Below are 26604 nucleotides of genomic sequence, written 5' to 3'. Positions count from 1 at the left end.
AGAGGGAATCAGGACCATTTTCTGAATACAGTCTGAAAGTCCATAATGAATACAGGGCCACTTCAGTTATTGCTCAGAAGGAGACCTTATCTGGATGAAAAGTCCTACTGAACGAGTTCTCATCTCAGGTAGGCACTGCGCATACTGCAACCACAGTAGATAGCATTTTGAAGCCCATTCCTCATGGGAGTTTAGCTCTGAACTATCATCAAACCAGAGAAGCTTGGAGGCTGTATGCTTACCCTGATGCAATATGCGAGACTCTTATGTGCTTCCACCTGAGGGCCAGAAAGGATTCTCATCAGCCATACTGACAAGAAATGGTGGTGGGATGGCATTAAATTATGGAATGAAGTACCAGTGCACTAACTGGTGCCTGGATCTGACAAACTCAGGTACCGATTAAATTAAGTTCTGCCAATACAGTAAAGCATCTGTGAGCTAAATGGAGTGCAGCTAAGATATAGTCTCAGCAGGGTGTCAGTAAATTAAAGGAGTTTGATGCTGACAGCTACAGGAGCCAGTGTGCTTACCAGGGGTCTAGGGGACCAGCACCATCAACTCTGGGCTCTAATGTGCCAACCCAGCAGTGCACTGATTCACCGTAGAAGTTTGGCACCAATAGTTCCAAGTGCTATTGCACTGATTCAGCAGGACACTCGTGCACTGTAGGGTTCCATGCTTACAAGCCTCTAAAGGCAGTCAAATGCACAGATACAACATAGTGGTAATCCTGTCAGTTTGATAACAGTGGTGCTACTGGCTGGTTCTTTAAGTTTGTGGAGGCTTGACTTCTCATAGCACTCATGGATGTTAGCCTTGGAATCAATAATTCAACCACAGGGTTATGGGATAGGGTTGTTTTCTGTATAACTTGTACTTAAAGCTGGAGATCCAGAAGTGGAAATTCTGCACTGATATTACTTTTAGAGAAGTGTTCAGAGGAGAATTACATGACTTATTGGACAAAATACTAATATATAAGAAAGGAAAAACAAACAAGGGTAACCAAAGACACATGACCTTTATCTATTCTAATGTTAGGTTTCAGAGGAACAGCCGTGTTAGTCTGTATTCGCAAAAAGAAAAGGAGTACTTGTGGCACCTTAGAGACTAACCAATTTATTTGAGCATGAGCTTTCGTGAGCCACAGCTCGGCTCACGAAAGCTCATGCTCAAATAAATTGGTTAGTCTCTAAGGTGCCACAAGTACTCCTTTTCTTTTTATTCTAATGTTGTCTTATATTCTTTGACTAAAGAGTGGAACTGATGAAACTTCAGATTTATACAAGTTTTAAAGCTCATGGCATAACATCTTTAGAAAGTTTCATTGTGGGGATTTTATCAAAATTATTACTTTAAAAAGAAATCTAAATAGTTGTGAGGGGATGGGGGAATTGTTGTTGTTGTTTGTTTGTATTATCGTAGCACCTAGGAGCCATAGTCATGGCTACAGCACAGCAGAGCCAATAAAGTGTTTTTTCCACTAGTCTTTTCCACTATTTTTCATTGTGTCAGCTTGAATATTGCAGAATGCCATGTGACTATCTGGAAGATATTGTTTTCATGGGAATTATTACTTGAATACCTATATATTAAGATATTTACACAGTTTCCCAGTTGAATGGGATTTGGACAGACAAACTGCTAGTTTGTTGCAATCTGTGTACATTGATTAGAATTTAATTGCAATGATTTGTTACCTAAAAATAAAAATGATTTTGCAAGATGCCAAATAACTGCTGCAAAACATTATTAAAGAAAATGCCAAAAGCAGTCTTCTCACTTCTGTATCAAATTAAAACTCCCAAATTTGTAATCTGCTAAAATTAAAGGTCTATATGTGAACTGTGGAGTGATTAGGAGAAACCACAGCAAATATTATCACCAGTGATTTGTAATTTTGGGCACCTGAATTTTGTGGTGCTCAATTGGAGACAGCTTAAAAGGCTCTCATTTTCAGAAAATGTTAAGTACGCGCCATTTGAAAATCAAGTCCCTTGATAGTGTCTCTGATTAGGCACTCAAAAAAAGAGGCATCCAAAATCACTAGTCACGTTTGAAAATATTTGCCTTTTTGTATACTTTACATTCAAGAACTTCAATGTAAAAAAGTGCAATTATAGGACCTGATTATATTCTTGAATATACCAGAAGATCTACTGTAAAGGAATATTATACTATTGCAATGGAGTAAGAAATAATACAAACTCATAATATCCAATAAATTCCTTAACACTGTTTGATTAGATCATGATGCTGCTACTAAATGACAAGATCTTAATGTAATCAGTGAAGATTTTAAGATTTAGAGTCTATTTCTCTCTTTGCTACATGTGGGATATGTTTGTAAACCTCTATTGAGAAAAGTTAGAAATTTGTTTCAAGAATTTTAGTTAATATATTGCATGATGATGTCAGAATTCAGGTCCTACTTGAATTATTGTCAAATAATTGCAGCTGAGTTGTGACAAGACATGGAAAATGGTGGAAAAGTAATAATGGACTTTTATTATTTGCAGTAATTTGGAAAAGCTGATAGTGGGAGTCCCGCCATGAACGGTGCTGACAGCAGGAGCTCCTGCTGCCTGGGGGAGCCATGGGCTGACAGCTGGGGCTTTTGCTGTTTGCCGCTTGGGGCTGACAGCAGGGGCTCCTGTTGCCGGCTGCCCCGGGTGCCCAGGTCTCCCACTGTCAGCCCGTGCACGGCACGACTCTCGCTGTCAAAACTGCAATGGAAGCCCAATATTGGGAGCTGCAATTTCTGCAATATCGTGAATTGTGTAGGACCTTAGCCATAATGTAACAAGTCTCTATTATGTGGCTCCATCACATGATGAAACACAGATAGAGACACAACACAGAATAAATGAGAAGAAAGTTTAAACCAGCAAGGCTTTTTCTTTGGATGTTTCCAAAAATAATTTATGACAATAAGACACTAAACTGTATGAACATTATTAAGCCAGTGCAGCCCCTTAGATCCTCTAATGCCACTGCTAGGTCAGTGCTGAATCAGGAAGCCATAACTAACTCCCATCCTGTCTCTATATCATTCCTATGCTGAGGGGAGCTCAGGTTGTAGGGGAGAATGGAGCCTCATACATGTATACATCGGTTCTCAATTTGACTATCATTTTGTGTACAATCAATCTGGAGAATATATAAAAAGCCAGTTATTTGTTTGGCATATGGAACAAGGGACCTTTAATCTTCTAAATATAGAACCATATAGAGGTCTATTTGTTAGACTGACCATATTTCTCAGCAACATAGATCTTGAGATGTCTCCCCCCCAACACAATTGTATAGGGAGGTCCACCTTGCTAGTATACAAGAAATAAGATTAATTTATATTACCTAACTCATAGACAAACACAGTCATCAGACGTCTTAGCAAATCATCAATCACTGGCATATAGATCTAAATATTCTAATATATTTTACTGTTTATAAATTCTTTTTAATAGGGTTGCTCCAGTGTATGTAAATAAGAGCTGAAAGCATTCCAATATTTAAAATATTTATGATGTAAATTACATTTATCTTATATCTTAGAAACTTAGTAAACAAAAAATATAACCAGGTTATTTCAGCTTGCAAATAATGAAAATCAAATATATATTTTTGATGAATGGGACCATTACAATTATATTTTAGTATAATTACATATACATTTTAAGTAGATTATTCAATTTATAACTCAGATGTATGATGCATATTCTTAAGAATAAAATTATTTGTCCACTTGCTAAGGCTGCTAGAAGTACATCAACAAATATTTTCTACTTTGCATCACTATCACTCTGTAATAGAGTGAAAATTCAAATGTGAAATATTAATAAAATTGCCACACAAGGTTCACTTATAGTTTTGAAATGATGAATTTTATAATTAGGACGAATCTCAGAAAATTTTTCAGAATGAGAGGGCTCCAGCCTCCACTTAGATTTATTTTCTTTACCCCATTCTGGAGAAGGACAATGGTGGTGTGGTCTGACCTTAGATTGTTCCTCGGATCTACCTTGTCTGGTAAGCTTCAGTCCTGGGTCCCACACAGATGATGTCCTGAGGATCTTGAGGCCTGTTCTCAAGAGCTGGAACTGAGTGAGTGGAATCTCTACTTACTGTAGCACTGAGGGAATTAAATTTCTGGCTCAGGGGATTGTTTTGAATCAAGGGAAGGCCTGTCAGGATCTGAGGTACACCTCATTTATTGCTCTAACAGGAACAATTTTAGGTGAGATTCCATTGACTTTCTGGTTGTAGTATAAAAGGAGCTGCAGACTGAAGAATGATCAGGGATATGAGATTCCCCTGAGCAGAAAAGGCACCTGCTGTGGCCGTCAGTTAAAGGAAGGGCCTGTTGCAGGAAGGGCAGAACTTAAACGCAGAGGACATAGTGGCTATCATACTCATGATAAGGCACAAACACCTAAGGAGATTCTCTGGGATAAAAGGAGGAATGGAAAGCTGCCAATGGGCAGAAAAGCTATTAATTAACTAATTATAAACTAATAATCTAAATCTATATAAAATGTTTATAAAAAACTAACTAGTTACTAATGAGACGCAGGGATGACATCACAGTTCCAAATCACTACCATGGGTAGTAAGAGGAAACTGAGGGTCAGTGGGGTTTGTGTGCCCTTTATGGCCTTGGCAGTAAGGGGAGCAAGGACAGGCAGGGTGTAGGCATGGCCCCAAACCCGGGTGTGCTTGCTAGAAAGTTCTAAATTCAAGCACAGGGTGCATATGCACCAAAAGTGAGATTGATGTAAAAAATTACTTGAAAAAATTATTTTGCTAAAGCTAAAAAATAATTTTTGAGATCTTGTCTCACAGTAAAGAACTCCCCTCCTGGCCTAATCTACTATGCCACCACCACCTTCAAGTTTTTAGAACAGGCCTCTTTGATGAAGTCTATAAGCCCTAGACCTTGTAGACCTCGCTGGAATCTTAGGCATGAATAAAAGTATGAACCAAAGAAGGTGAACCAAAGTTGGCATGGCCTTGGCAGAATAGTAACACTACAGGCATTAGCTGAACAAGTAAGCACATTCCTGATGAGAGAATGGTACAGAAACACATCAGGTAACTACATAAACACATACCTAAGAGATGGTACAAGAACTCACTGACCCTTTGTAAAGATAAAGAGGAGATGACAGGATAATGGATGAGATTGTTTTGTTCAAATTAGCACGTATAAAGCACAGGATAATGACAAAAAGCATATAGAATGTAATATGTAATGTGTTTGTACCAATGTTTAAAAGGAGACGTCATAGGAGGGTCATCTTTGTATTGGCCTGTTATGTTGACTGAGCTTTTACCTTGTCATGGGCATACATATGTTAGTGTCCCTGTGACCTGTTGGACAGGGCTTTGCTGAAAATAAACCTCACCGAGTGCCTTCGCCACTGAACCAAGCATGCTATGGTCTTTTTTTTATGACTAACATTGAGGTCTGCTGAATCAGCAAGCTGCACTGTCTGCTGGTGCCAAGTACAGGGGAGCTCCCAAAACCAGCAACACTCTGCAATACTAACAGATCTCACTACAATGAGTTACACGCTGAGTTTGATAATGAATATACTCTTAGCACACTCATTTTATTTGATAGAAAAATCTTGAATTATAAGAGAGCTATTCTCAAATTTCTTTTTATTGAAAAAGCTGTTAGAGTCAATGATTATTGTTTCATACGATAAACACTATTGATTTGTACTCAACTATGGCAATATTTTAGGTGACTTTAAAACAAAACAAATAAAAAACCTAAAAGCAACAAACTAACAAAAAACGCCAAACAAAACTATGAATGCTTTACTAAGGGCAATTCTTTTCACTTGTGCTCAGTGTTTCAGATGACCCATGCCACTTTCAGTTATAGCATTTTATCTCCATGACGTAATTCCATTGAAATGTAATTGTTCACATATAAAACTGAGGCTGTTCTCCATATCATAGCTATTCTTTGACCTTTTCACTGTTGTACTTTCAAATCCTCCACATTCATGATTCAGTTCTCTGTTTACTAAAGGTAAATTGTCATAACAAGAAACACTTCCAGTTGAACTGATTATACTATGATTAACTAGCAAGGTATTTGAATAAGTCAATATTATTTGCATACTCTTATGTTTAGCACTAACTATTTATTTCTCTTTCACATCCTACTCTATTCAGATTTGAACCCTGCAACATGTATTTGCATGGTGAATTACCCAATAATTTCTTATTGTCTTCTATTTTAATTTGCCATAAAACAATTCCATCAACTTCAGAAGCCAAATTCACTGCTGATGTAAGCAGTAAGGATGTAAGAGGCCATATTTTTAAAGTTAAGTACACACAATTGTATATGTACTTTTGCATGTGCCTAACATATATGCAAAAACTAGATATGCACAGGCAAACACAGCTATTTGTGTGCCTAATTGATTAATAGGTTTACAGACTTTAAGGCCAGAAAAGACTATTATGATTATCTAGTCTGACGTCCTGAACAAAAATTTCACTCAGTAATTCTTTCATCAAGCCCTTAACTTCTGTTTGAGCAATGCATATTTTTAGAAAGATAGTGTGTCACCTGAATGCACAAATGCTTGATTTGTGCCTTCAATAATGTAAAATTGGACATGCTTAACTTTAAAATTCTGACTCTAAATTTCAAAAATATTTTTATTTTAGAAAATATGGTCTACTTAGATGTCACTTTGTGTTGACTTCAATTATACTTGAAAACCATTTTACACAGGCTTTACTCATCCCTCTCAGTGCTATAGTGTGCTATTTGCCCCTGTGCACCCACACATATTTCTGAATGGGATATTTGTCTTGAAGACCCACAAAATTCTATACTTATATCAGTCTACACATTCTCTTCTCTTCCTTTTAATCTGTGGGCATACTTCCTTCCTTTTGTCTTTTTGTATATTGCTTGATACTGGAATGATGTATGAACCAGTATGGATAAAATAACGTCACCCATCAGAAGAACGGGTCGGTCTTAAGAGTGTCCCTTAAAATACGTAAGTATGGCAAGAACTATCTTAAATCTGTGTGCTTAAGAGAAGAATGACACAATAAAGGGTTTTCTGAGTAATGAACCTGCAGCTTGTGCATTCTTTTATTTGAGAGTCCATTTGAGTTCTAAATAAAAGTAACAAAAAGGGTTTCAGATAGTTCAGATACAGCTTATCTGTGGTGCTCAGGGGTCAGAGGGAATGGTGCAGCACAGTCAGCTGATTCCCCCATGGTACTGATGAATAGGAAAGAGTTGATCCACAGGCAGACAGGTCTGGGGAATGCACATTTTCCAAGTGAGGTTTGTATGGCAGAACATTGACATGATTGAGCTTCAAGGATTATGGTTAACTGAATTATACTTTATGTAAGTAATGCAACTAAAACATTCAGAGTCCTGGGGCAACTACATTTACAAGATCTTCTTGATTCTAAAACAGCATTGAGTTCTAATGACACCTTCAAAAGGCTGTAAAGCAATTTTAAACAACGTTAATCAGCTAGTCAAAAGGTACCAGTTATGATCATAATAGCCTGGTGATTGGTTTGCTACTTTTCCACCCATCTTAAATACAGAGGTATTTTCCATCTATTTCGCCACTGTCACTCAATGTAGTAGTGTTACAAAGGGTGAGGAATAAAGATCAGGACCCAGATACGATTAAAATGAAACCTTCAGCTTCTCTTAAGCAGACAGTTGTGGTAAAGAGTGATAAGCAAAGCTATTTCAAAAGAGGTTTCTGTGATGACCTCAATTTTCCAATGTGCTGACTCTCAAAGTAATTAAAAAAGACAGAGGCCCCAGTGAATGTGATTGAATCTGGCATTTCACAGATGCTTCCAGCATAGCTTTTGAATTACTTTAATTGTACTATAATGCAACATATTCTGTCATAAAGGTTTACTCTCTATTAAAGGTACTATTTGCACTACTATAGTTAAAAGTTCTATTAGTATTTCCATTCTGAACCTTTATTTTCAGAAGTTTATAATTCTGTTGTAAATATTCACTCCCAGTTTAAATTTTTCATGCATTTTTTACTATGTAAGCACATTTTTCTTTACTGAATAGAAGACATTTAAATTTTGAACATTATAAGTTATACAAACTTACTTATAAAACCTCTGAAAGTTAGTTGTTTGTGCACTGTGTGTGTGTGTATGTGTGTGAGAGAGAGACAGAGAGAGTGAGAAGTGCTAGCTAAAAGGCATAGGACCATAGAGTCCTAAAAATGTTTCTATATTATGATTACAAATGTATACTTATGTCATAACCTGTAAATCAACCAAGACTAACCAAAACTTCATACAAAGTAACAAAAACAAAAATAAAGACATTTACTCTCAGGCATGAAAGAAAAACTTGACTTATGTTAGCCAATACATATATGTTAGGCGTAATATACACCACATTAATGGGCATTATGCAAAAAGTTACATTATGCATGAATGGTATGTCCTAGCACAGACTGGGATATACCTCTACATCCAGCTGGTTTGGAATGTGGTATCCAAAGCAGAGATAAGGAAAGTATAGAACTGGTGGGTTAGATTTTAGTGTTGAGTAAAGAGTTTTGTAGCTTGTAAAATCATACTATAAATACTACTAGCTGAAATGCATATCTTTGAAACATACCTTCTATGGACGGTAAACATGCTGTGTGATAAGATTCGCTTCCTGGAACGAGAGTATGTATGTCTCCTTTTTGTATTTTACTGCTTTGTCTTTAGACAATAAATTTGGCTAAGTCCAGTTATTTGGTCTCAAACATTTTTAAGAATGAACTCTGAGTGTAATCAAACAATTGACTCTACCTTTTAGTCAATAACTACTATATTTGTTAATTTATATTTAAGATGATACAGACTGCAATTCTTAATAAAGAGCCTATTAGACAGAGCTATGCAGGTAGTTTATAGTTGTCAAAAATAGGCATAAATAGCTCAAAGTGACTGCCCCCCAACACATAAGATAATTTGAAAACTAAAAAAAAATTAATAAAGGTCTCTAAAATAAGAGAGAAATAAGATTTAATTCCTCACTGGAAAGGGAGTCTGAGATTGGATCACAGATTCCATGGCAGCAGAATTTCAGGACATATATCAAGGGGACAGTGCTTTGAGACATTTGTCCCTGGGATTGGCAGCTCTAGACTAACTCCATGTCTCTACTGGATCAAACACAACTCTGCAGTAAGAAATGCTACTCAAGGAAAATCAGTGAATATGCCTGTTTTGTCCTATGTTGTTCTCCTTCTATCATGACAATGGTGGACCACAAAAAAATCTTACCTATATGAAATGAATGTTTAATATTCACCCACTTTACCAAATGCTCTGAATACCTCTCAAGAAATAAAAATAAACAGCATTAAAATAGGACCTAGTCAAGCATGTGTGAGACAGTGTTTAAAAATATATTCCAAGAGACTCTGAAAAGGTGTTGGGAATATAGCTTCCTGATGAGACGAAATATTAGAAATGAGATGAAGAATAGGAATGAAACTAGAAAACTCAACCCCACTTAATAAGTCAGTGTTTTACTATTATAATTACATTAGTCTAAAAAAAAATAGCTGCATAACTTGTAGGCCATAACAGAACAAAAGTAGTATACCTGGAAAAATTCCTTTCACATTAGAACTCAAAATATTTTCAAATATAATCAATGTGCAGAAGTATGTAAATTGGTACCCAGCTTCTAACAGAGACAAATTGAGGTATTTCTTAATTACATGGCCAGAAATGGTGTCCCTGGAAAGATAGAAGATACTAACTATTTTAACTAGCTCTTTTCATGGATTTTATTAGTGCACTAACTGAAGAGAACAGAATAATTCAAACTGCAATAATGAAGTACTTCATGTTTTTTTTAACCAACCTGAGAATGAAAGAGTACATAAGCATGAATATACACCAAGCAAATTAATGCCAGTGTTTATAAAAATTATACTTCAATGGAATTGTCTCACAATTAGAGAACAGAAATGCTATACAGCTACTGAGACACAACTGTAGAATTACTTTTCAGTTATGTAATTCATTCCACTGTGATTGGCTGGTGTTTCTAATTTGCATTATGACAGCAAATACTAATCCCTGTGCTTTGATTAGTTGAGAGCCATTATTAGGCAGTTAGCAGGTAGGCATTTGTATTACTGCAATAATCAAACAATGATTTTACAAATCACTCTCTCTGGTTAGCCACTATACAGCTCTCTATGTGTTTCCCTCAGAATTCTTATCTATATGTCCATAAGAAACATGACTACTTCAGTTTCTGACCCTATCCCCACCCTATTACCCATTTAACTCATACAAGCATATAATTGGATTACAAAACAGTAATTTTACTGGGTGGGAAAGGGGCTAAGCCTTCATCATTGGGAAGGAAATACTAAGAAGAGTCCTGTGGGGGCCATATTTGTTGTGAACATTTACATGGAGAGTTCTGATAGCAGCAGCCAATCAAAGCAGATAGATTTACAGTAACTAAATACAATGGGAGGGGTGATAAAATACTTCAGCATAATCATATCCTCAAGTTACTATAAAGTGTACAATTACTACGTCTTAGGCTAATAAACATCTATTCCCTTGGTGCCTTTTAGCTTTAGATACAGACATTTTCTCAAAACAGGGAGCATCCTCAAGTTGTCATTTAAAGATTCAGAGGAATGTCCAACACAATATCTCTTGTTAAAAACAGGGCTAGAATTTGTCTGGGGAAATATTGAAACCTCTTCAGAATATCCTGAAGGCCATTAAGAATTCATAATCTGGAAAAATAACTCAATGGTTAATTTTATAGGAATTTCTCAGATACCTTGATAACATTTTATGTGTTCAATATACGTATAATAACACTTTGACAAAGGTTCAACTCTCTGGAATATTGAGAACATTATTATTATAGTTAATAATTATGGTGATATTAAAATCTAAGAAAAGCGTGGAGCTGTGTAGGTCATATGTTCTCAGCTCACTTGTGAGCGTGGATATAAAAGTCTTGGACAAAGTACTGGCAGAATGCCCAGAACTGATTGCACTAAAAGTGATTCACTCTGACCAATAGGATTTATGCTCAGAAGGTCTACTTGTATGGCTCTACGACATCTATTTAAAGGCCAATATCAGATGAAAATTAGTTCTGACCTTAGATGTTAGGTAACTATCTTATTGCTGCCCAGAAGGTTGGATAAGCAGACACACAGATAAACTATACAGCAGGGAGAACATACAGAGTAGACAACCGTTATCCTAAAAACTGAAGCATCTCACACTCCAAAAATGCAAATGCCTAGTTCAGACGAATTATGTTGAGGTTTATAAAGGATTTGTATATCTAAATGTAAAAGGTGAAAAACTGTCTAAATATTACTTTAGTAGTAGAAAACTAAAAATAATTTATATCATAGGAAGTGAACAATATGCCTTACAATGACAACCTCTAAACATGAGCTGTATGTTATTTAGGGATATAACGTATAAAAGAAGTAGAACACCAAAGTATTATAAATTATAAAAGAAAAAAAGTATTGGCATCACAATGGAGAGAATGTTTGAATTCTGACTCTAACTTTAGGAAAACTAGGGCATCTGTTTCCATCTCAAGGTAGAATTTCTCTCTCTCAGCATTTGAAAGGCTAGAACTAACTACTTAAATGAAGAAGATTTTTGGTCTGTGTTATTGCAGCTTTTATCAGCTTTTGTCTAATTTGAAAGGTGGAATTAAAAACAGGTGATGTGCACTGTAACTCTCTACCACTTGTCCTTCTTACTAGGGGTATAAAAAAAGTGAACCCACACCTCTTTTTCCTTCTGAGTGAGACTTATGAATGCAGCCACTTAATCTGGAAAGGACTCCATTTGTATTGCTTCACATTCTAAAGCAAATGGGATAATGAAAAGACAGACACCAAGGCAAGCATAATGGCACTGCCCTGTCTCCATTATTTATCAACAAGAAGATATGGTCTAACAAACTTGTCACTTCTTATCGAATAAATCAGTCTCTTTTGAAATTCAACACTAGGGTTACAAATCCAGGAGACTGTGTAATTGAGAAAGACATTTGTGTCAATATTGTTTGCTTTGATGCACTAAACCCTAATGACATACACAGAGAACAATGAAGGAGGTCTCAATGCATATGCTATAAATTGAAGGGTATGAACATTAAGTGCTTTGCAGTTAAAACACCCTTGACACACAGGGCCCAAAATACATTTGAGGCTGATGGTTTTTATTCAAGTCTCAGTACCTCTAGTACTACTTGCTACACCCTTAACCATTTAATATCACATTAGCCTGTGAGACAGCCTGCAGAATATAATCATTTGACCAGAAGAACCACCAGGGGGATGAAGAGCAGAATATTAAATTAGACTCTAAAAAGGCATTGTGATATTTGAGGTGAGGGAGTAAGTGATATAGCTTGGTCCCGACCAAGCTAATCTGATCAGGAGGTACAGATTTAAATTTGGAATAACTTGATGCCAAAACAATGAACAACAGAATTTATAAACTCAATCTATTATTATATAATTATAAAATTAATTATTTTAAATAAATAGACTTTGGAACAGTTTCTGATCCCACTAACTCAATATATTGAACATGGACAACTAGTTGGGATTTTAGTCATTCCACTTCAGCACTGGCAACTCAAGAGCTGAACCTGTGCTTTTAGTTGGCATGGCCAACTCACTAAACAGATACTGCGAAGGGTATGCTTATCCATGAAGATCAGCTTTTCAGTACACTTCAAGTATCCTGAAGGCTTTTCTTCAAATGTAACTATCCAGTTTGGAAGTTCAGCCAGTGACATGAAGAAAGGCCCATGAACCTTAAACATTTTCTCTTTTTTCCCCCACACCCAAAATAGTGATCAGGGTAAAGAAGGAGCCCAGGGAATAAAACCACAGAAGAGGGAGTCCCTCCTGAAGCAGCAGACTGGAAGTGAGTGAATGAGAGAGCTAGTGTGGGTGGGGGAGTTGTCTCTTTCCCTCTTACCCTGATCTTTGACATAGCTATTTAAAAATTAAATATAAGACTATCACATGCTGAATGTAGAGTGAATTTATCTCTTCACCACAATCCAAACACGATTTACTTTGGCTAAAATATCCTAAAATTCAGAGCACTGTGTGTGAAAGAACAATATCCCAGGATTAGGGAGATCTGGAACATGACAGGTGCAGAACACATTTAAAGTAATTTTCTCGCCAGAAAATACTCCTTAATGCTACAGAGCTGGACTTTTTTATGTTTAAGTGGCTAGTCATCCTTTCCTTGGGTTGTGTGGCTTGACTGAGAACCACCACATACATCCTTCAAAGTCTGCATTTCTGCAGAGGTTTTCTATTGGCTTGTGCCAGATACCACTGTGGAGGCCATTTTTCCCCTAGTACAAGATTTGTCCAAAAAAAATCTTAACTACATACCTATTGGTCAGTGATGAAGTATTTTTTTAACTTAATGCAGATAAATGACTTCTACTATACCGTAATAAAGAAAAATGTAAATGTTACTTTAAGTGTTCCAGATAAAGTCAAGTATAAGTTTAGATGAGGGAAATTAAAAGCTTTAAAGCACTATAGTACATTACTTTAATGATCATGAATATACTCATCATGAATATATACCAATGATCAATCTCAAAAATTCATCTCTATGTGAATCCTCAAAATAATAGAACATAAATAAGTCACAAAATAGGACGAAAGGGGAATAATATTACCAGCAATTACTGTAAATATTGTTGGGATGCCCTAATGGTCACATTTATGTTTACCTAAAAGAAAATGTGAATATCTGTAGATAATTATATTTTACATAAAAGACATATATATTTTTTATGCAGAAGTTCTTACCTAAGTGGTTTAAAAGCCTCTGCTCTGACAAGTGGTGTCTCTACAGAATGTTCAAAGAGGGCCCCTTCTGGCCCTGAAAGACAGGAAAATATATAATGGAAAATGTAAGAAAATTGTACACTGATTTGCGCGCCATTGCAGTATCATAAATTAGATTTCTATACATTAACATCAAGGCAGATATATTAACAATATGTTTAAAGTTCTGAGGCCAATACCAGAAGAAGAAGAAAAAGGCAAAGTGAAGAGTGCAAATACAAATCACCAAACTGAATACAAAATCCTCTTGAAATGTACAAATAAATTGCTGAGATAGTTACTACAGTGACCCCTTCATATTCAAACAGTTGGGTAAATGTGAGATTTGCATTAAAATTAATAGCAGCTGCATAACTGAAACCTCACAAGTCTTTTGAAAATATTTAAGTCTTGAACAATACCACAAAAACAAAGATATTCAGAGTTTGGACTGAAATTTCTTCTCAGGTATTGCATCATACTGTATGGTAACATCACCAATTATTTAGACTTCCCTGTCTTTAGACTAAATTGGTGAGTAAAGCACAGACTTTCAGCATTAAGAAAAAAAAGACAGGGAAACACCAATTTTGACCACAAAATGAACAATTTAAACCTTAGTGACAGACATTTATTATAACTTGTGAATGATAATCATAAAAGAATCATAACATGAGTTCAAGACAGTAATCCCGAATATTAATCTCATATTTCTGCATTGCTCTAACAAAAACAATCTGGTAGCAGAGACAAAAAGGAAAGGTTACTCACCTTGTGTAGTAATTGGAGTTCTTAGAGATGTGCGTCCTTGTGGGTCACACTTTAGGCGGCAGTGGGTCCCGGTGCCGTTGATCGGAGATTTACGGAAGCAGTGTCCGCGCGGGTCGCATGTGTGCAGTAGGCATCTCATGGTGTCGTTGGTGCCGTGTGTAGCACACGCAGAACCTGAGCCCTCCAGTTCCTTTTCTAGTCCGCAGAATCCTCACTGCGAACTCTGAAGTAGAAGGGAGGAGGGCGGATAGTGGAGCACCCACAGGGACACACATCTCGAAGAACTCCAGTTACTGCACAAGGACATGCCTTATCTATGCGAGAGATAATGGAGAGAGCATGCTTAAAGGTTAAGACAAAACTGGCTTAATAATGCTCTTTGGCTACAATTTGGTATAGCGCTGTATTATACTATTCTACAAATTCAGGTCAAAAATATATCCACAGTACTGCCACAGTCCACCTGAGATCAACAGATGCAGATGTCTGAACTGAAGGCCAAAGGCCATGCTGTGAAGAGATTACGTGATGCCAACAGACCCCAGTTGTCAGCAGGTGGAATTGAACCTGGGGCCTCTAGAGCTAAATGCATGAGCCTCTACTGCAGGAGCTAAAAGCCATAAGCCCATAGAGCAGATACATTCATCTCTCTCTACTTAGTCTTGGTGCCACTAGACGGGATGGAACACCACACCCAGGAGGTGTGTGGGTTACATACTTCCCCTAGCTGAGGAAGCGCATCCCGCGCTTTAGAGACTTCCCCTTTTAAATGCTGGATGAGCCCCTACTTGTAACGCTAACAGACCCCGGTTGTCAGCAGGTGGGATTGAACCTCGGGCTTCTGGAGCTTAGTGCATGAGCCTCTACTGCATGAGCTAAAAGCCATATGGCTGTTAGCTAAGGCTGTAGAGCAGACTCATCAATCTCTCTCTCTAAGTGGTCTCGGCACCTCTAGCTGGGACAGAACCCCACACCAAGGAGATGTGTGGGTCCATAAAAGAAAAGTAACAGCCCTTAATGCTTAATAGACTACAAAAGTTATGACATCACACTCCAAGCGGGTAACTATGAGGAAGGAGATTACTTTCCAAACAACTGGTGTAGGGTTATAACGATGTAAAAGGTCATTTTGTTTCCATGTAAATGCTGTAACTAACTGTTTTAATAGGTAAGTGAGTGTATGTTACTAATCATTGAACCTTTAAGCAGTGAAAAGATGTGTTGGGATGGCTGCAATGTGGTTTAAATCGCCAACCATGTGGTGTGTCAGCCAGCCTTAACGCTGTAATGCTTGCTGTCAGGAGCACAGTAAGTACATAACAATATTCAAATGCGCCATGGCAGAAAGAGGAAAAAGAAAACCCTCAGGAACTGAGTATCGTAAACAAAAGGCTGAGAAGGAAAAGGACCAGCAAAACAGCAGGTATCCTTCCTGAAATATCTTCTCTTTAATCCAAATAAAAATGGAAGCAGTTCACAGCATCCAGATGAAGGAATTTTACTTGGAGAGGAGGTTAGCTCACATCTGCATGGAAGCAGTTTGGAACATCAAGATGAAGGTATATTACTTTGAGATGAGGTTAGCTCACATCCACAAAAAAGCAGTTTGGAAACTCAAGATGATGGAAACCTATTTCTAGATGAAGGCAGCTCACAGCATCAGACTGATATGGAAGTGGAGAAAATGTATTCACCTTCAGAGACACATGCAGAAATTGAAGTAAATGAAGTAGAAGAAAGAAATGATGAGGAAATTACAAACAAGTTACAGTATAACCCATCCTCATGGCCCAGATGTGATGACAGTGTGCGGGAAAATTCTCATGGAACGTGGACACGAACAAGTTCATGAATTTCCCTTCCCTAAGGATGGAAAATTCTCTGCTCATCATTACAAGAGGAAACTCATTAATGGGGAAGAAATTCATCAAAACTGGTTACAATATTCAGTGTCGAAGGACTCTGTGTTTTGCTTTTGCTGCAAGTTGTTTCGAAATTAAGCAATTGGTACATCACTTACTGAAAATGGTTCAAAGGACTGGAAACACATATCTTTAATTCTCTCTTCACATGAAAGAAGTAGAACATTTGGAATGTTTTCAAAATTGGAAAGAACTTGAATTACAATTGAAAAAAGGAAAAACTATTGATGAAGAAAATTTATGTGTGATGAAGGAAAAAGAAGACTATTGGCAACAAATATTAGAGCATCTGATTGCTTTAGTGAGAGTTCTCGGTGGGCAAAATTTAGCATTCCACGGCCACGGTAGAAATGAAAAATTATATGCTTCAGGTAATAGAAACTTTTTAAAATTTGTTGAATACCTAGCTTTGTTTGATCCAGTCATGAAGGAGTATCTACATAAAATAACTGATCATGAAATACAGGTTCATTACATAGGAAAAAATATGCAGAATGAACTAATTCAAATCCTTGCAAATGTCATTAAAAAGAAAGTTATAGAAGCTGCCCATGCTGCAAAATACTTTTCGATAATACTGGACTGTACGCCAGATATAAGTCATGTTGAATAAATGACGATGATCTGTTTTGTGGATATGGAAAAGTCTGCATATGAAGATAATGTTGAAGTGCTCATAAAGGAACATTTTTTGGGTTTCGTACCACTGAAGGAGGCAACTGGAGCATTTATGATTGAAATTATTCTACAAGAGCTTGAAACAATGTCATTATCTGTTGAAAACTTACATGGCCAAGGCTATGATAATGGGAGTAATAGGAAGGGTAAAGACAATGGTGTGCAAAGGAGGATGATGGAAATCAGTCCTAGGGCGTTCTCTGAATTTGATTGTCAATGATGCTGCTAGATGCTGTTTGGAGGCAAGCAATTTCTTTGACCTGGTACAACATGTTTGTGTGTTTTTCCTCAGGCTCAACATGCTGTTGGGAGATTCTGACTCGTCATGTAAATTTTCTTACTGTGAAACCACTTAGTCAGATAAGATGGGAGAGTCGCATTGATGCTTTGAAGCCTCTTCGCTATGAACTTGGAAACATTTATGATGCCCTAATTGAAATTTCTGATACTACCTTTACGAGATCATCTGGCAATACAGCACGTTCAGATGCAGAAGCTCTTGCAAATGGCCTTTCCAAGTTCAAATTTGTGACTTCATTCATTTTGTGGTATAATTCCTTTTCAAGATTAACCTTACTAGTAAGCAGCTTCAGGAAAAGAACTTGAACATACATTCTGCTATTCAAAAACTGCAGCAAACTAAAAATATTCTGGAGGAATTCAGAAGCGATGAAGGGTTTGAAAGAACACCGGTAGATTCTCTCGAGCTTGCTGAAGAAATAGCCTTTCTAACAGAATTTGAACTGGAGCCAGTTTGCATTCGGCAAAAGAAACAGCAATTTTCGTATGAAGGATGAAACACCCATTCAGAACCCAAAAGAAAGGTCAAATTTCTACTTTGCAGTCCTTGATACTGCTATTCATTCGCTTGACGAAAGATTTCAACAGATGCAGCAGCTAGAGTCAGTATTTGGCTTTCTATGTGATATCCACAGCTTGCAAAAGAAAACAGCAAAACAGATAAGAGAATTTTGTATAAAACTGGAGTCGGCATTGACTCATGAAAATTCAAAAGACATTGATGCTACAGATTTGTGTAGTGAGCTTCAGGCTTTTTCAAGATGACTTAAGAAACATTCCACTCCTGAAGAAGTACTAAAGTTTGTTTGTGAAAATAAACAGACAGTTTTCCAAACATTTTTATTTCGCTACACATTCTCTTAACTTTGCCAGTTTCCATAGCTAGTGGGGAATGTAGCTTCTCAAAGTTAAAATTGATAAAAGCATATCTGCGTTCAACAATGGTGCAAGAGCAACGTGTTGGACTTGCCACAATGTCAATAGAGCATGAAATAGCTGGTAAACTGGATCTAAAAGAAATAGTGACTGAATTTTCAAAACTTAAAGCAAAAGAAGTCATGTTTTAAGAACACAGAGTGTTTTTTATTTGGAGTGTTTTGTAAATACAGGTTAAAGTTAAAGAGCTTTCTTATTTCTTTCTATATTGGATGTAGTGGTAAAGGCAGTTAAAGCAGGTTAGTGTAATAGATGATTTTGGATTTGTAATAAAAATTAACATTTTAATGCATTTTTATTTGAAATTGGACTGAAATATCATCTAGCTGTCATGCACAAATCTATTCTGAAAATTTTGTGTCTCTATTTTATCTGATCTCAGAAACATTGGCTGGACAGACGGACGGACAAACCGAATAATTAAGCCTCTGTTTAAAAAAAAACACTTAAAAAATTAAAAGGAAAAAAGGGACAAAATGTTTCCCAGTTTACCAAAAACCTCAGCCTAGATCTGTCCTTGGGACTTGGGGATGGGGGGCACCGATTGCGTGGTTCGCCTAGGGTGCCAGTTGCTGGCAGCTAGTCTTGGGCCACCCCTGCTTAGCTGCATTCCTTATCCACTATCATATCCCAATATCCATATTTGGAATCAAGTACTGAGACTATTTTTGCTGTTGCCAGGTCAGGACATTTCTGCGCTTACAGGTTGATAGCAGTGAGCCTTTTTTAGTGCTTTGTTTAGGTTGCCAGCGACTATGCAAATGCATCACTTTCCTGACTTCTCAACAGCTACTACACTGATTATCCATCCAACTTGTTGACCCTCTGACTTTAGCGAAGTCTTTTTTTCCATATGTTTTCTATTTTTAGCCTTCTTTTTCCATTTGTTTTATTACTCCCATTATTTGTTTCTCTTAATGCAATGGCAGAGGAAGTGAGGCAGAAACATCATGGCAATCTTTTAACAGCTTTGCTCTTGGGTTGCCACAGAGGATTATCTGCTCTGGACATGTTTTTTGTTTTGCTTGTGTGTCTATTGTATGAATCACAGAGTCATAGAGTTTAGAGCCAGAAGGCATCATCAAATAATCTAATCTGACTTCCTGTATGTCACAGGCCACCAACACCTCCCAGCATCTACACACTAAACCCAATAACTGAAATTAGACCAAAGTATTAGAGCCCATAGGAAACTAGACTATTATGTGTCACATGGAGAAATTAGGATGGACTAAGGTGCACCAACATCTGAGGTCCCTGCAATGGCAGGGAAATTATTAAGTAAAATTATACTCCAATAATCCTGCCAAGTGACCCCCAGCCACCGACTGCAAAAAAAAAAAAAAAAATCCAAGGTCACTGCCAATCTGACCTGAGGGAAAATTCTTTTCCAATCCCATATACAGTGATCAGTTAGACTCTGAGCACACAAGCAAGAACAGCTAGCCAATCACCTGAAATAAAAGATCCTCAGTACCACCTCAGAGCACTAGTCCACCCTGACCAGTCTCCCATTTCCATCCATGGCAATCTCTGATGCTTCAGAGGAAGGAGACCAAACCACACCCACCAGAATACATGGGGGGATACCTTCTTGACCCCTTCAGGTGGCTGACTGAATTCCTGTAGCATGAATAAATAATTTATCCTAGATTTAGTGTCACTAGGTTCATGCATGAATTCACTTGTTTTAGCTGTAAGTAGTGACTTCTGTGTTATCTGTACTACCTTAAATTTAGCTTATATACTTTGTCTTGGTATTCTGCTTGCAATTTACATTATCCTGGTGGGATTATGATCATGACATCGTATAATTATAATGTAGTTTTAGTTGGTTGCAATTTTGCTTCCTTCTCTTGCATAATAATGAGGAAGTCTTTGTTACCCAGCACATTCACTGATGCCCCACTATCTATTTGGCATTCAATTTCCTGTTTGTTTATGTGCTCCTACCTTGTCTTTGCATCTGGTGAGAGTTTGAGCATTACAAACCATTTACTTCTGCTATTTTGCTTTACATTAATGTCATATACATGCAAAGGTTCATCCTGTAAGCCACTGCTTGCTTCCTCAATATGGTGCATTCTTCTTTTCTTTTCTGTTTGCAAGCAAGAACATGTTTCCTCTTGCCACAATTATTGCCATATGGAGGGCATTTTCCATTATTATATTTTTCTCCATAGTATCTACAGGTCTTCCTTTGCATTTTGTCTGTCTTCCCTGCTTTGTATTGGTGCATTTGTTTCTGCATTAATGTTGGTGTGTTTTTCCTTGCATTTTCATGCTTTCCCTGTGCTACTTGGTAACTTATCTCTGTGTCTGCTCCACTTATACTCTGCATTTGGATGTAAGCTTGTTCACTCTGAAAAATAGCTCTTTTGGCGATGCTAAATGTTGTCTGATTATCAGCTAGAACCACAGCCAACATTAGACAAAACTTTTAAGAGGTATTGCTGACTATCACCTTTCAGCATGGATATTGGCACTCTTTTCAAACCAAAAAACCCCAAACTGAGCAAAGCTGAAATGAAGGTTTTAGTATGTATCATTAATTTAAGAGGAAAATATGTAACTGAGAACTATGGTTTAACACACACACACACCCATCTGAAAGCCAGGAAATTAAAATGTAAGGTTACATTTCAAATACAAAAAACAAACTATTAACAAAAAGAAAAGGAGTACTTGTGGCACCTTAGAGACTAACCAATTTATTTGAGCATGAGCTTTCGTGAGCTACAGCTCACTTCATCAGATGATAAATTGGTTAGTCTCTAAGGTGCCACAAGTACTCCTTTTCTTTTTGCGAATACAGACTAACACGGCTGTTACTCTGAAACTATTAACAGAAAACTATTCACCTCTCCATGCACTATCTATAACACTTATGCATTATTGCCTTGGAAACTCTATTGTGACATTGCATATTTATATGAGATTACAAGTATGTTTCATAAAGGGAAAAATGTTGGTGTAATATTCTTAGACGCCTGGAAGGCATTTGCTTGGTATTGCATGGTATTTTGATTAAGAAACTAGTACCATACAGTCAACATGACACACATTAAATGGATTAAAAACTGGCAAACTGATAAGTCTCAAAATGTGATTGTAAACAGGGAATAATCATTGAGTGGGGCTACTTCTAGTGGGGTCCCACAAGGATTGATTCTTGGCCCTATGTTATTTAACATTTTTAGTAAGAACCTGGAAAAAACAAAATCATTAATGATAAAGTTTGCCAGTGATACAAAGATCAGAAGAGTGGTATGAGGAATCATGGGCCTTGAACATGGGGTCACAGATCTCCAGGTAGTGCTCAGACCCCGGCCGCCACTCCATGGCTCACTCTAAACTACTATGGCAGGTGTTTCTCCTTCTGTACATTGCTCCCTAAACTGCAGCACTGGGATGTAAGGGTGCAGCATGATCAAGAGAGGCCAGAAAGCACACTTTCTATAGCCCTGCATCCCAACCAGATTTTAGAGGGACTCCTAGGGATTCCACTGCAACCTCACCCCTCAAGTCATGGCAGCTCAAAAGCATTATTAGCAATACAACCACTGGTTTACTGCCCCAAGGTATGCACTATTGTTCCAGAGAGGGGAGTCTCGTGTGCCGATTCTTCATGGCTCATTTACACCAATGCAAAGGTGAGCACAAAGTGAGTGTAAAACCTATTTGCACTTACTTTGCACTGGTATAAATGATTACACAAAGTGCAGGATAACAGAAGATCAGACCCAGAGAGCAAACTATTTGGATTCAGTATTGTCTCAGGCCAATTATCTGTCAAGCTCTGGAGTGGAGGTGAAACCTTCTGCATAGCTATATTTCTACCTGCACAGGGATCCACCTGTTTTTTTTCTCTGCATATTTGCTCCCCTCTGTAGCACAGAAGTGGGGGTCATTTGGATCTTAGTTTTGGTTTTTTGATCACCATGAGAATTGTCTGGCACTGTAACTCTGACAGTACTAGGTCAAACATCTCAAGCTTGATGAGAAAAAGGTGATTTCAGGAGTTAGGCTGCTCAGTGAACTCTCAGAATAATCATGTGGTTTTCTGAAATATAATTTTACTATAATTTACAAATGATTTTTTATCCTCTGCTATGCTGTATTTTAGTTGCAAGACAGTCAGCTTTCCTAATGAGTGATTAATGAGTTGTGGGTCTGGGGACAGAATAGGCCCACTGCTCCTCCTGCATGTCATAAGAGGCAACTAAAAGGGGGCTGCCTGGACAGGGATGGGCTTGGTCAGGTTAGAAATTTGCACAAGACACACCATATGATGAGCAAGTCAACGATGTCCGTACCAGTTTGATTGCAGCCCGGGTTAATAATGACCGTGCCATCTGTCTCCCACCAGGGCAGACGCGACAAGTATACTACTGGTGTAACTCCAACAAAGAGGATCCTGGGAAGAGATATCACCACCATAGCCACATGGAATGTAAGGCCATTGAGACAAACAGGGAGGTTGAAAGAACTCACGTAAAAAATGGAACAATACACCTGACACCTCCTAGGAATCTGTGATGCTAGATGGAAGAACTTTGAAGAAGTATAACAGAAGAAGGCCATGTACTCTATTACAGTGGAGAGGACAAACATGTCAATGGCATAGGATTTCTTGTGCATAAAGATATCAAGAATTCAGTATTAGGATGCCACCCAGGGACCAGCAGGCTTATTTCTATCCGTCTAAAGGCAGTACCATTTAATATCACAGTGGTACAAGTCTACTCCCCTACAACAGACTATGACAATGAGCAAATTGAAGATTTTTACAATCAGCTCCATGACATCATCAATAAGGTACACAAGAAAGATATCCTGATTGTACAAGGATATTGGAATGCTAAAGTGGGTACTGATGCACAGGCAGATTGGTGAGATTATTGTGGTCCTTTCTGTAATGCGGTAACCAATGAGATGGGATTGAGACTTTTGGAGTTTGCCAGCTATAACAATCTGGTTCTTGCAAACACATTAGGAGCGCATAAAGCATTCAGATGATCAATCTGGCTGTGATGTAGACCATTAGGTGTGTGCCATGTTGATCACATCATGGTGCAAAACCGATTTTGTTCTGGGATTAACCAACCTAAAACAAGGAGCATCCCTGGTGCTGATACTGGAAGTAATCACAACCTTGTGATACTAAATTTTTGGCTATGGCTAAGAAAAATTGTCAGGCCAAAGTTCACCAGAACCAAGTTTGACTTAGAAAGACTCAGAGACTAAAACATTGCAGTCATTCAAAGCAATGATTGGCAGAAAATTTGGCTCGCTGCTTGCTCTAGAGGAAGATGTAGAAACAATGACCAACAATTTCAACGCTGTAAGGAATGAGGCAGCAATGGACATCCTTGGGAAACATCGTAAGAAGACAAAACCATAGGTCAGAAACTAAATACTATAAATGTGTGCCATCAGAAGAGAATTTAAAGAGAGACAAGAACAGCACTGAGGGAGCTGATAAATACAAAGCGATGGGCAGAAAGATCAAGAAAGGAATGAAGGTGGCCAAGGAGATATGGACTGAAAAACAATGCTCAAAAATTGAAGAGTGTATCAATAATAAAAATAGCAAACGAGCCTTCCAGGTTGTAAAAGATCTAACAAAGGGAAGATGGACTAAAGCTAATGCAATTCAAGACAAAGAAGGGAACAATCTTACAGAAGAAAGGGACATCATCAATAGGTGGACAAACTACTGCTCTGATCTATACAACCACCAGACAAATGGAGATCCTAGTGTCTTAGACAGCCCAGATTCAACAGAGGAGGATAACTTTCCAACACTACATGAAGTGGAGACACCTGTGAAATCACTCAAGAATGGAAAGGCTACAGATATTGACAACATCCCAGATGAATTGATGAAATTCAGAGGAGAAATAGTAATAGATGTACTCACCAAGATCCACAACAAGATCTGGTAGACTGATGAGTGGCCCTCCACGTGGACTGTCACTAATCATCACTCTGCCAAAGAAAGACAACCTACAATTGTGTCCAAAATTAACGGACCATAAGCTTAATTAGCTATTCCAGCAAAGTGATGTTGAAAGTGTTATTGAACAGATTGAAGCCAAACAGACAATATCATCGCTGAAGAACAGGCTGGCTTTTGTGCTGGAAGAAGTACCACAGAACAGATTTTCAACCTTTGTGTTCTATGTGAGAAGTACTTACAACACCAGCAGGACATCTACCACTTCTTTGTTGACTTCAAGAAGGCGTTTCACAGAGTATGGCAAGAAGTTCTCTGGGAAACCGTGAAGAAGTACAGTGTTGGTCATAAGCTTATTCTTACCATTAAACAACTGTATGCCAAGGCCAGCAGTGCAGTTCTTGACAATGGCACAATAGGAGAGTGGTTTTGCACCACTGTTGGAGTCCACAAGGCTGCCTTCTTTCACCCACACTGTTCAACATCTGCTTGGAGTGCATAATGACTGATACTCTAGAAGATCACATATGCACAGTCAGCACTGGGGGGGGGGAGGGTGGAGTGCGAACAATCTCAAATCTTCGCTTCGCTGAAGACATTGATGGCCTGGCAGTCAGCAAAGATGAATTGCCAACCTTGTGAAATGACTGGATGAAACCTCCATAAAAAATGGCACGGAAATCAGTGCAGAGAAAACCAAGCTGATGACAAACAAAGGTGATGGGATCAGCTCACATACCACTGTCAGTGGACAAGAGCTGGAGACAGTGAAACAGTTCAAGTATTTGGGGGCAATAATCACTGATGAAGGATCCAAGGCAGAAATTCCGGCAAGAACTAAGCAAAGCTAAAGCCAATTTGGAGGAATAAGAACATCTCCCTGGAATCCACACTGAAACTGCTGCACACATTGGTCATCTCCATTTTTCTGTATGTGTGCAAGACATGGACCCTTACAGCAGAACTTGAACAGAAAATACAGGTAATAGAGATGAGATGCTTCCGTAAAATCCTGGGCATCTCCTACTTTGACCATGTCACTAATGAAGAGGTCTGCAACATCACCCAATGCGCTGGGTCATATGAAGACCTCCTGATGACCGTAAAGAAGTGCAAGCTGAAGTGATATAGCCATGTAACAAGATCATCTGGCCTATCCAAGATCATCCTCCAAGGGACAATACAGGGGAAGAGAAGAAGAGGTAGACAAAAGAAGAGATGGATTGACAACATAAAAGAGTGGACAGGAATGGACTTCACAGAGACACAGTTGTCAGGGGTGGAGACAATTGGCTGATTGCTCATCAACGATAGTGCCCCAACGACCAATGTGGTTATGGGAGTGATGATGATGATGATGAATAAGGTATATAAGAGATGAAAAGAGAAGTGAAGATGCGTCACTATATTGTACATAAAGATAAAGAATTGCAAAATATTCTTGATGTGTTTTTGAAGCCTGCATATATCATGTGTCCACAGCTTACTCAACATTCTATACAAAACTAATAACATTGTCTTTAATGAACAAGTAATACTTTAAAAGAGCTTATTTTAAAAATTGTTATAGTGGGCTTGATTGTCCTCTCACTTATACAGCTTTTATACTGGAACAATTTAATTGACTTTAATGGATTTGCTCCTGATATTCAGTGATGTGAAAGGGAATCAAGCCTTATACTGTATGTCTACATACTAGCTATGAAACTGCATAGTTATCTTTGCCAACTAGAAGATTAAAAGAGGAGTAGAATACATATTTTAACATCACTATTTCAATGAATGTATGATTTTGACTTTGTGCACAGATAGTCCTTTTCAAAATCAACTAACAATTGTCCAGTCTTTCATATCTTTGCTAAACATGCTAACCATGCTTTTTTGTTAAAATTTGGTGTCCCGTGGGCATATAATAATCATTTGAGGTGGTTTCCTGGTTAAATAAAGTTGTAATTTCAATTAAGTTAAAAGCAAAAAATCTTAAGATATAACCCTGAGGAATAAACATAATTTATGAACACATATATTTTAACTTAAATTTGTCTTAGAAGTGCTAATTGTACACTAACTACTACTGTTATATTTTTATACAGTGAAATAACTTGCCTTGATC

The 26604-nt window shown here is 37.7% G+C and overlaps 1 protein-coding gene across 6 annotated transcripts in view; it reads right to left on the bottom strand.

Moving 5' to 3' along the window:
• Positions 1-26604, bottom strand: part of SGCG (sarcoglycan gamma) — a 143737-nt gene that overhangs the window by 19597 nt on the left and 97536 nt on the right. For all 6 annotated transcript variants that reach the window (XM_075127368.1, XM_075127350.1, XM_075127347.1 and 3 more), the window contains one exon: positions 13908-13980. In XM_075127368.1, coding sequence (XP_074983469.1) covers positions 13908-13980 — 73 coding nt within the window. The remainder of the gene's footprint in view (positions 1-13907; positions 13981-26604) is intronic.

Source organism: Caretta caretta, chromosome 1, assembly GCF_965140235.1.
Source record: "Caretta caretta isolate rCarCar2 chromosome 1, rCarCar1.hap1, whole genome shotgun sequence".
Taxonomy (NCBI): domain Eukaryota; kingdom Metazoa; phylum Chordata; order Testudines; family Cheloniidae; genus Caretta; species Caretta caretta.
This window is presented reverse-complemented; position numbering and strand designations above follow the sequence as displayed.